General features: G+C 53.7%; 4 protein-coding genes across 5 annotated transcripts; 1 reads left to right on the top strand and 3 right to left on the bottom strand.

Moving 5' to 3' along the window:
• Positions 1-831: 831 nt before the first annotated feature.
• AAFC00_000941 (uncharacterized protein) lies at positions 832-2,401 on the bottom strand (the record flags this gene model as incomplete). The annotated part of the gene is made up of 2 exons (XM_069347877.1): positions 832-2,201; positions 2,341-2,401. 2 exons carry the CDS (start codon positions 2,399-2,401, stop codon positions 832-834), a joined length of 1,431 nt encoding a protein of 476 aa, XP_069203529.1.
• A 1,324-nt stretch (positions 2,402-3,725) lies between these two features.
• AAFC00_000940 (uncharacterized protein) lies at positions 3,726-5,180 on the bottom strand (the record flags this gene model as incomplete). Its single annotated transcript, XM_069347678.1, has 1 exon — positions 3,726-5,180. The coding sequence occupies one exon, from the start codon at positions 5,178-5,180 to the stop codon at positions 3,726-3,728; it is 1,455 nt and encodes a 484-aa protein (XP_069203528.1).
• Positions 5,181-8,525: 3,345 nt separating this feature from the next.
• Positions 8,526-9,984, bottom strand: AAFC00_000939 (uncharacterized protein; the record flags this gene model as incomplete). Of its 2 annotated transcripts, XM_069347676.1 has the most annotated exons (3): positions 8,526-9,318; positions 9,410-9,790; positions 9,848-9,984. In XM_069347676.1, the coding sequence occupies 3 exons, from the start codon at positions 9,982-9,984 to the stop codon at positions 8,526-8,528; spliced, it is 1,311 nt and encodes a 436-aa protein (XP_069203526.1). The 2 variants fall into 2 exon arrangements, with proteins under 2 accessions (XP_069203526.1, XP_069203527.1); XM_069347677.1 differs by having other exon boundaries at positions 9,410-9,984.
• A 450-nt stretch (positions 9,985-10,434) lies between these two features.
• AAFC00_000938 (uncharacterized protein) lies at positions 10,435-11,988 on the top strand (the record flags this gene model as incomplete). Its single annotated transcript, XM_069347675.1, has 2 exons — positions 10,435-11,718; positions 11,779-11,988. 2 exons carry the CDS (start codon positions 10,435-10,437, stop codon positions 11,986-11,988), a joined length of 1,494 nt encoding a protein of 497 aa, XP_069203525.1.
• Positions 11,989-13,444: the final 1,456 nt, after the last annotated feature.

The raw sequence follows: 13,444 nt of genomic DNA, 5'->3' as shown, positions 1-13,444 counted from the left end.
ACGTGCCCGACTTCTTCATCCGCAACCACGCCGGTCTGTTGGTCAACTACGAGAACCGCCACCTATTCTGTTACGTTGGCATCGTTCACGCCGCACTACGCGAAGCTCACAACGAGGTCGACGACGACATCTTGGAGGGCTGGTCTGATTGGATTCGTTACACCTCAGATGCGATACTCCGCTATGCCCAGCAGCCATTCGCGGACCTGGCTGCTATACACCGTGCCGCGAGTGTCGTCTGTCTCGAATACAAGCGACAGAACCTACCCCTCACACTAATCGATTCAGAGAGCGGAGTGATGAGTTCGCTGGGTCTGGAGATTGACGTCAGATTGCTCGTCGCCACTGCTGCGTATGTCTGGACACATCTGACTGCGAGGCGATGGATTATGGAGTCTTTTGAGAGAGAGATTGCGAGGTTGGAGGCGTTGAAGGAAGGAGAGACTTGACACGCAGGAGCGATGGATAAACACACTTTGTCAGGATTGATACCATAGAGGAGAAGATTCAGGCATGGTTATTGTATGGACATGTACCAGGACGTGATCGTGACTTGAAAAGAAACTTATCATTTAGGATTATAAAAGTAATACACGCAGTGTGGATATCATCGTAGGGCTCTCCAAGAACCCCCAAGAAAGCCAGCCGACCCTCCCAAGCAAACCGCACTTCATCTTACTCTGGGCCCCATTTTCCCAACCGTGGTTCATGGTTTGAACCCTCGTCCAAGTCGTATGCCACAGTCATGAGCAATGACGAGGAGTCCAGTCCTCCCCACCGAATTGAATAACAAACAAGAGAAACCCCGAAAAGAAAAAAAGAATAAGGCGATCAAGCGCTCTGCACAACAGCGACCATAAGTTTCTCATAGTCCCCCCTCGTCTCGCCCCTGACCCTATCCGCCAACTCAGTCTTATAAAAATGCCTGTAGGCGTTCCTGCACTGCACGAGTCTGGCCTTGTCCCAATGGATGCGCACAAGCCTGTTGACAAGCAACTCGTCCTTGGTGCCCATGCCCTTCATGGCCGCCTCGAGCAGACTGGCGTCGTGCTTGGCTTTGTCCTCAGCGGCCTCGAGCATGAAGAGTAGTGCGTCCTCCATGTGTCCGCTGAAGTTCTTGCGCAGCACCTCGGAGAGCTTGCGGTGGTATTTTGCGACGTACGCCTGCGACAGCGCACGGATCTGGCCGTCGGAGCGTGACGATAGAATGGAACACACAGTGATCTGGTCGGTGCCGATCTTGGAGCCCTCTGTGGCGCGGTAGAGTTCGCTGATATCAGCCTCGATCTGCTGGGGGATGATGGGCGTGGATTCCTCGGCGCGGCGCGCGGCCACGATCATGGTGAAGAGGCGCTCCGTCTTCATCGAGAGGTCGCCGCGCAGGTCGGATTCGAGGCTGCGGTGGTGCAGGTGCTGGTAGTGCGCCGTGATCGCGCGCATATCTGCGTTGCTACGGCCCAGTAGGATGTCGTTCAGCACCGTTTCTTTCGTGCCGAGGCCCTTGATCGCTTTGTTCAGGTTGATGCAGTCTTGGTCTAGCGGGCCGCGCGCGATGGCTACGAGGCCGTCGCGGAAGTAGCCTGAGGTTTCCTTTTCGAGGTCCGAGATCAGGTCGCGGCGGTGGCGCGCTGTGAAGGCCTGTCGCACTGATGCCACCTGCAGAGGGTCGAGCCGTGCCAGGACGTCGATGAGAGCGCGTTCGTTGGTGCCGAAGCCTTTCATTGCTGAGCGCAGAGCGTCGGCTTCGCGGGACATGTCTACCGGTGCGGTTTGGCCGGGAACGTAGCCTAGGGATGGAGGAGCAGGGGGTCCAGAGGGAGGTGGTGCTGCGCCGTATGCGCCGCCTGGGGGTGGTGCGCCGTACGGTGCCGGAGGAGCGCCATATGATCCCGAGTGATGGTGTCCTGGAGGAGGACCGGGAGGCGGTGCGCCATACTGTCCTGGTGGGCCTGGGGGCGGCGCGTATCCTCCGGGAGGTGGTGCACCGTAGCCTGGATGCGGAGGAATTGGTGGTGCACCGTAGCCCTGCTGCTGGGGAGGATAAGGAGAGTGAGTCGGTGGAGGGCCGTAACCGCCGGGCTGTTGACCGTAGCCAGGTTGACCGTATCCTTGATTCATTGTAGGATAAGGTGATTGATGTGGAGGATGTGGTGGAAATGGAGGCGGAGTAGAATAGGAAGCATGCCCAGGTTGAGCACCGTCTTTTAGTATTTGTACAAAGTCAGGTCATTTCGCTCGCGCTGAGTAGATGCCAAGGAGCGTGATCATCATCATCATTACTAGACAGAACTCCAAGAAGTGTCTAACGGTACGGGTAAACAAGATAGGATCAGAGCTTACAGGGTGGCTGAGGAGGAGGAGGAGGCCTGGCATAGCCGCCCTGAGGATTATAGTAAGACATCCGAATGGTCACCGAACTCTTTTTACTTTTCGACGCGCGCGAGCTGTACGAATGCAGATAAGAGACTAATAGTAGATTGCAAGAACTCTGCGACTCCAGGTATATTCTTTTCGCTAGGGGTACTCCGAGTCACGTCCGTCGCTGCGCCGCAAACCACAAGTTTGGATGAGATTCGTCATGGCGTCCCCGCCGCGGGGCACGCGATGGATTGATGGATGCGCCGCCAAGCACACCATGGGCCTTGGAACCTACACCAGTCGTCGCCGTCTGAGACGTTAGGCATCGGACCTTATTGACTGCGCTCGGATTGCTCATGTGGCGCACCATGGGCCGACTCTGTTACCTTTGTCTTTGATGCACCTCCAATTGGCATTCTTCGTGGTGTTCCAGAGCTGTTGAGCATATCAGAGTGTGATCACACTCGAGCTCGTTGCCTTCCTGGAAGCATGGACCAACCGTTCACCACTGGATGCGACGGTGCACCTGCAGTGAGGCTCAGCAGGTGGCAAGTGGTAGGGCGAGTGGCTGAGCAGATCCGCCTATCTCGGACTATGATGATCATCCGGCTACTACGTGCCGAGCGCCTCACTACAACACATTGATGTACAGTACTTTGTGCTTTGCACTTCACAACAGTTGTCATGACTAGGTAGTCCGTGGATGCAGAGCTATCTTTGGAAAGGTGCATCAACGTGCGCCTGGTATCACGTGTATAGAGTCAAGGTAGACCAGCATGCAAGTTATCCCGAGACCACTTTACTCGAATCCACAATGTGATGCCGAAGCCCCTCACTCTCTCACCCAGAGTCTTTGCGTCGGACTATAGCAACTTGATTGAGGTGGTCTTTGATCGAATTCAGCATGTTATACTTGATCAGTTCTCCTGGTCGATCCCCCACAATGCGTCCAAGCACCATACTGTAGATGAATCGAAGGATCTCCAAGTATAATGCCCATAGCAACAGGTGCTTCCAAACCGATATTCTCTGGTCGAGGATCGTGTACAGTCAACTACCGTGAGCTGGACTCGGGTCCACTGTTAGGGATCAAACCCCTAATTCTCTTTAGGCGATGCATTGATCAAATCCGTGTCGGCAAGTTGATACTGTGCTGGCTCATGGCTTCGGTCAGGGACATCCAGATATCCTGTATACTGTCCTGGCTAATGGAGTCTAGGCTGAGTGCGTGTCGCATCGCGTCTTGGTGGTAGTTTCATAAAGGCTAGCGGCGGTCTACTGGATTGTCCACTTCATTGACGTGTGATTGCTGCTCGTACACATTGCCGAAATAATGTATCTTGTATGTTGCGGCACTACTGACCCTCTCATCGTGTCGTCTTTGCATCTTGGCTGATATCGTCCACGTGGCTCGCATGGGCTAGTAAAAACTTACAGCAGGTCAATGTGTATTTACACGCTTTTGTCCATTGCTCTTCTTGGTTGAAAGCGCCCAACTTGATGCTGACGTCTCCGACCCTGTCTTTGACGATCTTGTACGGCATTTTCCGACTCAGGACATAAGCCCCAGAGTTGGCCGAGTATGCAGAAGAACGTTCGATGTGTTCACCAAGCTGGCGCACACAATCCAGAAATGCGACCATGGCATTATCAAATCCGCGGTGTAAGAAGCCAAGTCCAAGTGGCAGATCGCTGTGACAGTACAAGTCAAGTTGGGTGACCTTTGGGTTCGTCGCACTCGTCTGATCGCCTTGGGGATAATCCAGCTTTTCAATCTTTGAAGTGGAACCTAGGGGGACCAGCCGATAGCCTTGGAATGTAAAGGCAAGCTTCTCTGCGACCACGGTCAAAAGTAGCACACAGAGACCCCACGCGGCATTGATCTCAGGCCAGTCGACCGAGTGATCTGGCAGTTTGCCAAGACGCAGCCCATTCATAGTAGCAAAGGGGCCATCATGGTCGATGCAAAACGAGTCATTATAGACGTTGGTACGCTGGAGCGATTCCAGTAGCTTGCCCTCGTACGCGAGTTGATTTTGCAGACTTTCACATCCATCTCTGTGCTTCTGGAGCGTTAGATCAAAGGCGTTCCGCTCGCGCCAGAAGTTCTCCTCCTCTTCTTCCAGCTCTGCTTCTTCACGATCAAGAGCTGCAAATTCCTCTTCCATGGCTGCCTTTTCTGCTTCTAGCCTTTCGAGCTCTTCGAGTGCCTGTTCCTCTCGATTCTTTGCTGTGGTCAGACTATCGAGCGCCTGACGTTGTTCCTCCTCGGTGGGAATGCCCTCCTGTGATTGCTTCAAGAACTCTTGGTAGGCGTCCTTTTCTCTATTCACGGTTGCTTGTCGCTGCTGTAACCCAGCCAGCAGAATTTCAGTACACTCGGAGCATACAGGATGGTCAATGTCCGACCGAGACGAGAGGATCTCAAATAGACGAAGGTTTCTCTCCATTTGTTGTGACAGTTTCGCCGTCTCGGCCTTGCCTTTGTCAAAAGATCCGCGCGACTTGGGGTCGGGAGAGGGGGGGCCATCTGATGGTAAAGAGCCGATATGAGAGTCAGGCAGCATGATATATGACATGGCAGGGTTAGTCGAGTTCTTGTGCGGAGGAGGTATCACCCGCTTATGTTGCGGAGCGCTTGCATGTTTGGCCGCTTCATCGTAGACCTCCCTTCGCTCCCTAGCCGCGGTTGATTTTGGAGAATGAGGCACCTGCGGCTGCAAAGAAGGTGCTGAGTCTACCAGGATTTTGAAGGAAGCAGGGTTGAGCTGCTCCAAGGAACCATCAAGGCTTAGCGGCGTCCTGCACTTTTGGCAATACATCTCGCGCAACGACAGACGTGAATCGTTTTTCGTTCCAGAACAAGGCAAACAAATGGATCTAATTCCACAACTCTAGGGTGTCTTCCAGACCTAGACCTTGGTAAAATAGAGCCACTAGCGAACTGATTTACATTGATAGTGGCGAGGTCGAGGTGATATGCCGTGATGTTGATCTTGTATATTACTCCACTTTGTGAATACTGTTCCCTGCAGGAGGATCACTGTGACTACTCCGCGCACGAATGAAGATGGAACGGGTACATTCAAGACTATTGTGCATGTAAGGAGGAAGAGTTCAAGTAACAGAGATAGAGGTATAGGTAGAGGTTCGGCTAGACATGCCGTGCAGTAAGGGTCCTTATCCTGTTTGGATTGCCCACACCACTTCCCCAGATGTGGCTTCTACTTCGAGTTCGCGCCTTCCGTTAAACGCGAGAGTGGCACGGGTAATCGTCCAAGTTTATTTCGTGACTGCCGACTAATCACTGACTCTACAGTCTCAAGGGGTTTTCTGTTCATCTTCATCCCAAGCCTGGACTCCCTCGACGGCATGGGTCCTCACAACACATCTCCATCAAGGCGTCTAGATCAGGGATGAAATGTCTTACCGCCGATACTATACACCGCAGCGTGCCACCAGCGAACGCCATTCGCACTCCCTGGACGCCGGCTTGCAACTCGAGCGTGACCGCGTTGCCAACGACCTGAAACTGAAGAATCGCTTCGAGCACATCTTCGCTAAGTATGCAAGAGACTTCAGCAATGTCGGAGACGAAATCGACATGGAGACGGGCGAAATTGTCGTCGATAACGGCCATGTCGCCTTCATGCAAAACGAACGGGATGTAGGGTCCAGCGCCTCATCACAGTTCGTAGCGGCTTTTGCTGAGGAACTGGAAGAGGAGGATGCAGAGGGGGCCGGAGAGGAGGACGGTGACCTACGTGACAAGAGCAAAGCAGGACAGGTCGATCAAGAAGAGGATGAGGAGGAAATAATGGAGCATCAAGGATCGGAAGATGAACATGCACAAGGAGAAGGCGAAGAGGAAGAAGAGGATGAGCTTGCCGATGATGAAGAGGACGAGCTATCTATCGGGCATACGGCCAGTCAACGCACCAGTGTAGCACGCACTTCAAGCCCATCAGCATGCCCAGTCGCTAGCAATAACGCGCACGTTTCCATTATCAATGTTGATGAGGATATGATTTATAACACCAGGAGTCCTGCGCACGCTTCGCCTCATGCTCTGGCACAGGACGAACAGGCAGCTAGGTCCCTACCTCGAGGCGTGTCACTATCCGACAGCAACTCTTCCAGCGACCAAGATCTTGCCTCGAACGAGCAGTCAATCATTCCTTCCACAGAAACACCGCATCATCTGCCACAAATCTCCATCGAGAGCTCACTAAGTGCTCTTGTTCCACATCAAGACGCGTCTGGTCGAATTGATCCTGCCGCTATCCAGGATCTAGGAATGAGCATCGCTAACCAAATCGCTGACTTCCTCACACGCGCTACGTCTGGAAGACTCGATCCTCGGCCACATGCGTCCAGAGACCCTTGGAGCGTGCCGCCACTGCCCAAGGATGCCTTCGGTCCTGCGAGGGCCATCGAGGACCGACATGCTGCGACCCCAGTATCGCGGCGCTATCCTTCAGTCATGGAGTCTCCAGGTGCAAGCAGCCTCTGGGCCCCTGCTCCGGTGTCAAGGCGTGACCGTCCCAGCAAGCGACGCAAGTCCCACCATCACAACATCGACCCTTTGTTGATGCAGGGAGCGGAATCAGACGATTCTTCTTCGTCCGAGGGTATTGCGCCGGGAGTTCATCAACCTATGCGAGCCAAGGCCTACCGCAAATTTCGAAAGGACGAGGATGATCTGCTTAAACGCCTGAGAGACGTAGACGGCATGTCCTGGCATCAGATGAGCACCTACTTTCCTGAGAGGACCCCAATTGCGCTTCAGTCACGCTATGCTAGAGCCCTGCGCCATTTACCTAGACCTGTAATGGTCAAACGTGAGATTGTTGAGATTGTGGACGGCGAGGATGATGGCCAAAGCGAACACACTCCCAGTTGGAGAGTTCTGCCCGCTCTTCCTGATCAGACACCTCGAAGACCGGTCGAAGCTCCGCTATTGCGACAAGCTCTTGGCGGCGCGCTTGACGGCAGAGAGAGCTCGCCTGTTGCAGTACCAGATGAAGATGACGACGCTGAACCTTCACCCACCTATCCCTATTACTCGAATACACCACCGCCGGGCTATGGCTACGCACCGCCCGGATATTACTTTCCTGGTGGGCCGCCTTATCAGTCTGCGTACGGAGCATACCCTCCACCGAACGGAATGTGGTATCCTGAAGGTGCGCAGCCAGTACCGCGAGGAACCAAACGTAGAAAATGGAAGTATCAAAACAAGAAAGAGGCGCATCCACGATACACTCGTTTCGACACGACTCAGGGCGCCGGTAGCTTTGGCATATTGAGGGCTGAAAGACCTCAGATGATGGTGGCGACCCCGCAACAGCACCTTATCGGCCCTCGTACGGAAGCCACTGGGTCGTTCGGTGTGCTGAAGATGGACAAACCAAAACCTCCAAAGGTCAGTAAGCTGGAAAGGGTCATGAAGAAGGCACGCCAGCATGCTGCTGAGTTGCGTGAAGGAAGTCGCGGCCAAAGTGGCAGCGAGGCAGACGAGGTAACCCCCGATCCTCCAATACACGCCTTTGCAATGCGCCGCTTCTCGAATGCCTCTCTGGATGACCAGCATCATCTGCAGGTACCAGAAGGCGGATCCGAAGCGCTAGGCGATTCTCCATACCCAGAGACCGGTAAGTCCAATGCCGACAACGGGCCATACTTTCTAGCCAACCTGCCACAACCTCTTGATCAATCTCCGACAACAGTGCGGCATATAATGGAATCTTCCCCTGCTCTGCCAACGCCGCCTTCGGACGGCTCTCTGAAGAGCTCACATGCACCACCAGCAGTATCGGCCGGTATTGCACCTGTGGCACAAATGTCAATGCACAGATCAGACGATACTCCTCAGCTGACAGCGAGTCGAGAAAGCCCATCTGCATACAAGAGTCCTGCGGCTCCTTTACCGGAGCCGCTCTCGGCGACTAAGAGAAGCCGTGGCCCAGACATGGGAGTCGTGAGGGTCCAAGCCAGGCCTGCGCAAGATGATTCCGAAGACGAGCTGGCTTGAGGAAAGCTAGAAGCGGATCCTTTACTTACTTATCATCATTTGTATCCCGCTCCAGGCAGCGTTCCGCAACAGAATAGAGAATCATCATCATACAATACAAGTACAATTCAACTCGACGTACAGTACTTGTCATTCAAGCCCTGTCAAAGTCTCCAACAATACTCTCCAGCGTGACCTCGTTATCTCCCCCAACCTCTCCCGCGAACTTCCAGAACTTACTCAGATGTCTAATACCCGAATCGCAAATAATGGTAACGACAGTCGAGCCTTTGCCCAGCGACAGCGCAGTCTTGACAGCAGCGACCATATTGACACAACTACTGCTGCCAACAAACAAGCCATCATTCTCGACCAACCACCTGCCCATGCGCATGGCCTGCTCATCAGTGACTTTGACCGCATCATCAACCAGCTCCCTGCCGGCCTCGAAGTTCGCAGTGACGCGATTAACGCCGATGCCCTCGACGATGCTATCGACCTGCGCCCTCCGCCTCGTGCCCTCCCTCTCCGTCTCCGAGAACATGACGCCATGCCTGATCTTATTATACAGCCCGCTGCCCTGCGGATCAGCAAGCACGACCCTGAGCTGCGGCACGCGCGGCTTAAGGAACAGCGAGACGCCGGAAATCGTGCCTCCGGTGCCCGCACCCGCCACGAACGCGTCCATGCGTCCCCCCGTCTGCGCGTAGATTTCCGGTCCTGTGCCTTCGTAGTGCGCGAGGTAGTTGGCCGTGTTCTCGAATTGGTCGGCGAAGAAGCCGCGCCCTGGCCGGCTGGGGTCAGAGGTGTGGTCGAGGGCGCGTTGGCGTGCGAGGTTGACGAATTGTTGCGGGGACACGATGGGCGCTGGGGGCACGCGTTCGACTACGGCGCCCAGTTTGAGCAGGAGGTCGGACTTTTCCCGCGCTTGGTCGTTGGGCATGCAGCTTTTTGGGGTGTAAGTCGCTTTGGGTTTCTGCGCGGATGTGGAAGAATTCTGGGGAGGGAGAACTTGAGATTGGGAGTGCGACTACGTACATGTGTGCGAGATAGCCTTTCGCCCTGCAGATGGCGGCGAGACTGATGCCCGTGCTGCCCACCGTGCCCTCGTAGACCATGTCCCCCGAATGAGGCGTCAGCAGTCCCTCCTCCTCGGCGAGCTTGATCATGCTCAGCGCGACGCGGTCCTTGGGCGAGTTGCCTGCTCCATTGAGAAACTCGGCTTTGGCCAGGATCTCGCAGCCCGTGGCGTCGGAGAGGGATTTGATTTTTATCAAGGGCGTGTTGCCTATTGCGCCTTCGATGCCTTCGCGGATCTCGTAGGTCGAGGGCACAAAGTCTTTGAATTGCTGCTGCTGGTTCTGAGAGGTCGAAGGGTTAGATGTGGCAGGAGGCAAGACTGAGGATCGACGTCGGTCTCTGGTGTGGTCGGTCAAGTTGATGTGCGTTGATGGTTCGGAGCCTGCGAGTGGGAACCTGCTCGACTTGATGGCGAGTCGGAACCGTCGCTCTAGGTCTGGGTATAGGTCTTTGTAGCCCAGGGTTAGTAGGACGCCTGCTGCGAATGCCAGGCCGACATAGAATCGACTGTGTTCTTGCACGTGGTGGTCCATGTTGATTGGACTAATGAATGTAGGTAAGGTATTTAGTCTACTGGGTGACTCTGCAGGCGGGAGGCAATCACGCGTATGCGCAATTGACTATTGTCTATCGCCTCATCGAGCTCTGCAGTATAGTTCTTGTTTCTATTCACAAAGGCAGGGTATTGTTTTGTCTCCAGTGTTGGTCTAATCATAACTGATAAATTAACTCGCAAACAGTCATGGATGACGGAACCGCGCGTACTGGAAGCCGTCTGTGGCTGGTGAGGGTCTTTGTTAGGTACCTTACCACAGTGGGTGCACAACCTTGAGGTCATTGTCAATTGTGGCTTGCCTAGTTCAACAACAAAGTCCGACCGCCGTCCTCCGCTCCGCAAATGGAAGAAGGTACGGAGACAGTAAGCTACCTTACCTTACCTTAGGTATACACTGCTCACTTCCATCGTCACCTCGCTGTCCGCAATGGAGTCGCCCTTGTTGAGCCAGCTGTTCAAGCAGCTCTTCACACATCGGCCATGCTCGTCATGCACGCGCCATACCACTCGCAGACTCTACAGCTCGTATGGCAAAGCCGCAGAACGACGGAGACCCCGCGGCCCAGAGAAAGAGTCGAGTCCGCTAGAGAGCAATTGGCAGCAGAGGACGGATCACTTCCCGCGGGACAAACTCGACGAATACAAGAGATTCCCCGTCGTCACTTCAGACGCCCTTCGGAGCAGAAAAGAGAGACCGCGCCGGGTCAGGATGCTGATGCGCGACTTCATCGAGGACAGTCTGTACAACCCTTCGTACGGCTACTTTTCCAAACAAGTCGTCATCTGGCGACCCGGCGAGCCCTTCGACTTCGCCAACCTGCCCGACGAGGCTTCTTTCTACGCCGAGTACCAGCGACGCTACACCGAGTTTGAGGACCTTCTGGATGCAAAGGAGTACAACGAGACTCGGCAGCTGTGGCACACACCCACGGAGTTGTTCAGGCCTTACTATGGAGAAGCTATCGCTCACTATCTCGTTGCAAACTACAAGCTCCAACTATACCCCTACGAGGACCTGTTGATCTACGAGATGGGTGCCGGAAACGGAACATTGATGATGAACATTCTCGACTACATCCGGGAAGCAGATCCTGAAGTCTACGCTCGCACACGCTTCCGTGTCATCGAAGTCTCGAGTGCCTTGGCGAGCATTCAGCAACACCAGCTTTTACGTTCGGCCGAAGCAAAAGGTCATGCGGACAAAGTCAGTATCGTGAACAGGAGTATCTTCGACTGGGACACCTATGTCTCTTCACCATGCTTTTTCTTGGCCATGGAAGTTTTTGACAACTTCGCTCACGATGTCATTCGATATGACCCCCTTACGGAAGAGCCCATGCAAGGCTCCGCTCTCATCGATGCAGAGGGTGAGTTTTACGAGTTTTACTCCAAAGATCTAGATCCTGTGGCTGCGCGCTACCTGCGTGTGCGTGACGCTGCATGCGCTGGTCGCCCATACAACCATCCCTTGCGCCAGCCACGCATCCTGAGGAATCTGAGATCGAAGCTGCCACTCGCCCCCAATCTGAGCAGACCGGAATACATCCCTACGCGACTGATGCACTTCTTCGACGTCCTCAGGGAATACTTCCCGAACCACAAGTTGGTCACGAGTGATTTCCATTCTCTGCCCGATGCTGTCGAAGGTGTCAACGCCCCTGTCGTACAGACAAGATACGAGCGAAGAATGGTACCAGTCACGACGCCTCTGGTCAGTTTCTTCTTACATTCTCGAATCGAATGCTATCGAATGCTGATATAGATCAAACAGGTTCACCAGGGTTTCTTCGATATTCTCTTCCCCACAGACTTCGGGGTCATGGAGGACATGTATCGCGCGATCACCGGAAAGCTGACGCGCGTTACGACCCACGAGGAGTTCTTCAAGCGCTGGGCTTACGTCGAGGACACTCAGACACGGAACGGAGAGAATCCGTTGTTGAGCTGGTACAAGAACGCGAGTGTCATGATCACCGTATGATCTACAGAACATGCCCCTCATGCCGTTGACCGAAATCGGGGGGTCGTATTCCTGCGATCGTCCTCTGTAGCATAATCATAGTGATGGACAAAAACACGCCCATGTGTTAGTTGGTGTTCTAGACACCTGGAGTAGACGCCATCAACGTACCCCTCGAGTCATAGCATCAAGTATCTCCCAAGGAAAGATCTGACATGACTCGAGCCCTTCATCTCCGTATATCGGTTCCCCCTCCAATCACCATCTGTGAATCAAATCTGCTGTACATGACCGTCTGTTCAACGGTCTGGCAATCTCCAGAGATACATTCACCACGTATCACACGCTGGCAGTGAGTATACTACTGTACTCTCACATGGCGAGCATGGGTAAGTATTTTAGATCCTATTTTAGAGCCAGTAGCTTGAAGCTTGGAAAACGTTCCAATCGTGCATGCAGCAAGCCACGCTCACAGCTGAATCATCTGCCTATTCCGCACCAAATACCCTATCTTTACCGGCAACGATACTTGCAGACAATGATACCTTGACAAAACAACAATGTTGATGTACCTTCAGGCTGCAGCGTGATTTCCTGTCAGACAAGTGTGCCGTCTCCGCCAGTGACAAAGTCAATGCTGGTTCGAGATAAGCTCTTTCATGCACGATATTAGCGAAAGACAAGCTCCGCATGCATGATGGCTGCATACCTTACGCGACAAGAAGCAGAATAATCATTATCATCGGGTATCAAGCATACAGCAATAAGCAACCGAAGTGCAGATCCAAGACGACGACGACCATGACTCTGCTCAGCCACTGCCGTGCGCGAATCATGTGGATTCGAAGGATCTCTCTACATCCTTGCATTGCCTTCAATAAAGCGTTGATCAAGGCTCTCGACTCGCAAAAAACACTCGTGCCCGACCGGACCGTCCTCCATCCTACGGCATCTCCAGCGTCCGTCAGCTACGCCACCAATCCCAGCATCTAGCCGTCCCCCGTTACACTGCAATGCGGATATGCTCAAGTCCATCACAACGAGGCTCTGTCGCTGTTTCGTGGAAATTTTAGACTTTGACGTGTGCATACCATGATCCCACTGCTCACCTCCCTGCGCGCATGTCTGCATGCTAGCTGATCACCTTGTGAGGACTTCACGGCTGCGCTACTAGATCGGGGAACAACGAGGCGTTTGTGGAAGTATGTTTACTGCAACTACTCCACAACTGATAGACATTCTTCTATTTTCGTGTGTCAAAGTAGGGCGATGAGCCTTTGTGCTTGGTAGGGCGGCTGTGTTCTGTGCCAGTATACCTCCTTGACTCTGCAAAGTTTTGGTGTGTGGTTTGCGAGGCTACCGGTACCTAGCTTACGTTCATTCCTTCATGGGGAGGTGAAGTGAGTCGTACCTACCTTACCTTACCCTACCTTAAAAAAAAAGTGAACGGTGAGACCGGACATCCCCTGCAATGTTA

The sequence above is a fragment of the Neodothiora populina genome (genome assembly GCF_041146345.1).
Source record: "Neodothiora populina strain CPC 39397 chromosome Unknown canker_contig_12, whole genome shotgun sequence".
In the NCBI taxonomy this organism is placed as follows: domain Eukaryota; kingdom Fungi; phylum Ascomycota; class Dothideomycetes; order Dothideales; family Dothioraceae; genus Neodothiora; species Neodothiora populina.
Note: the sequence above shows the minus strand (reverse complement) of the source record. Positions and strands in the feature narration are given on the sequence as shown.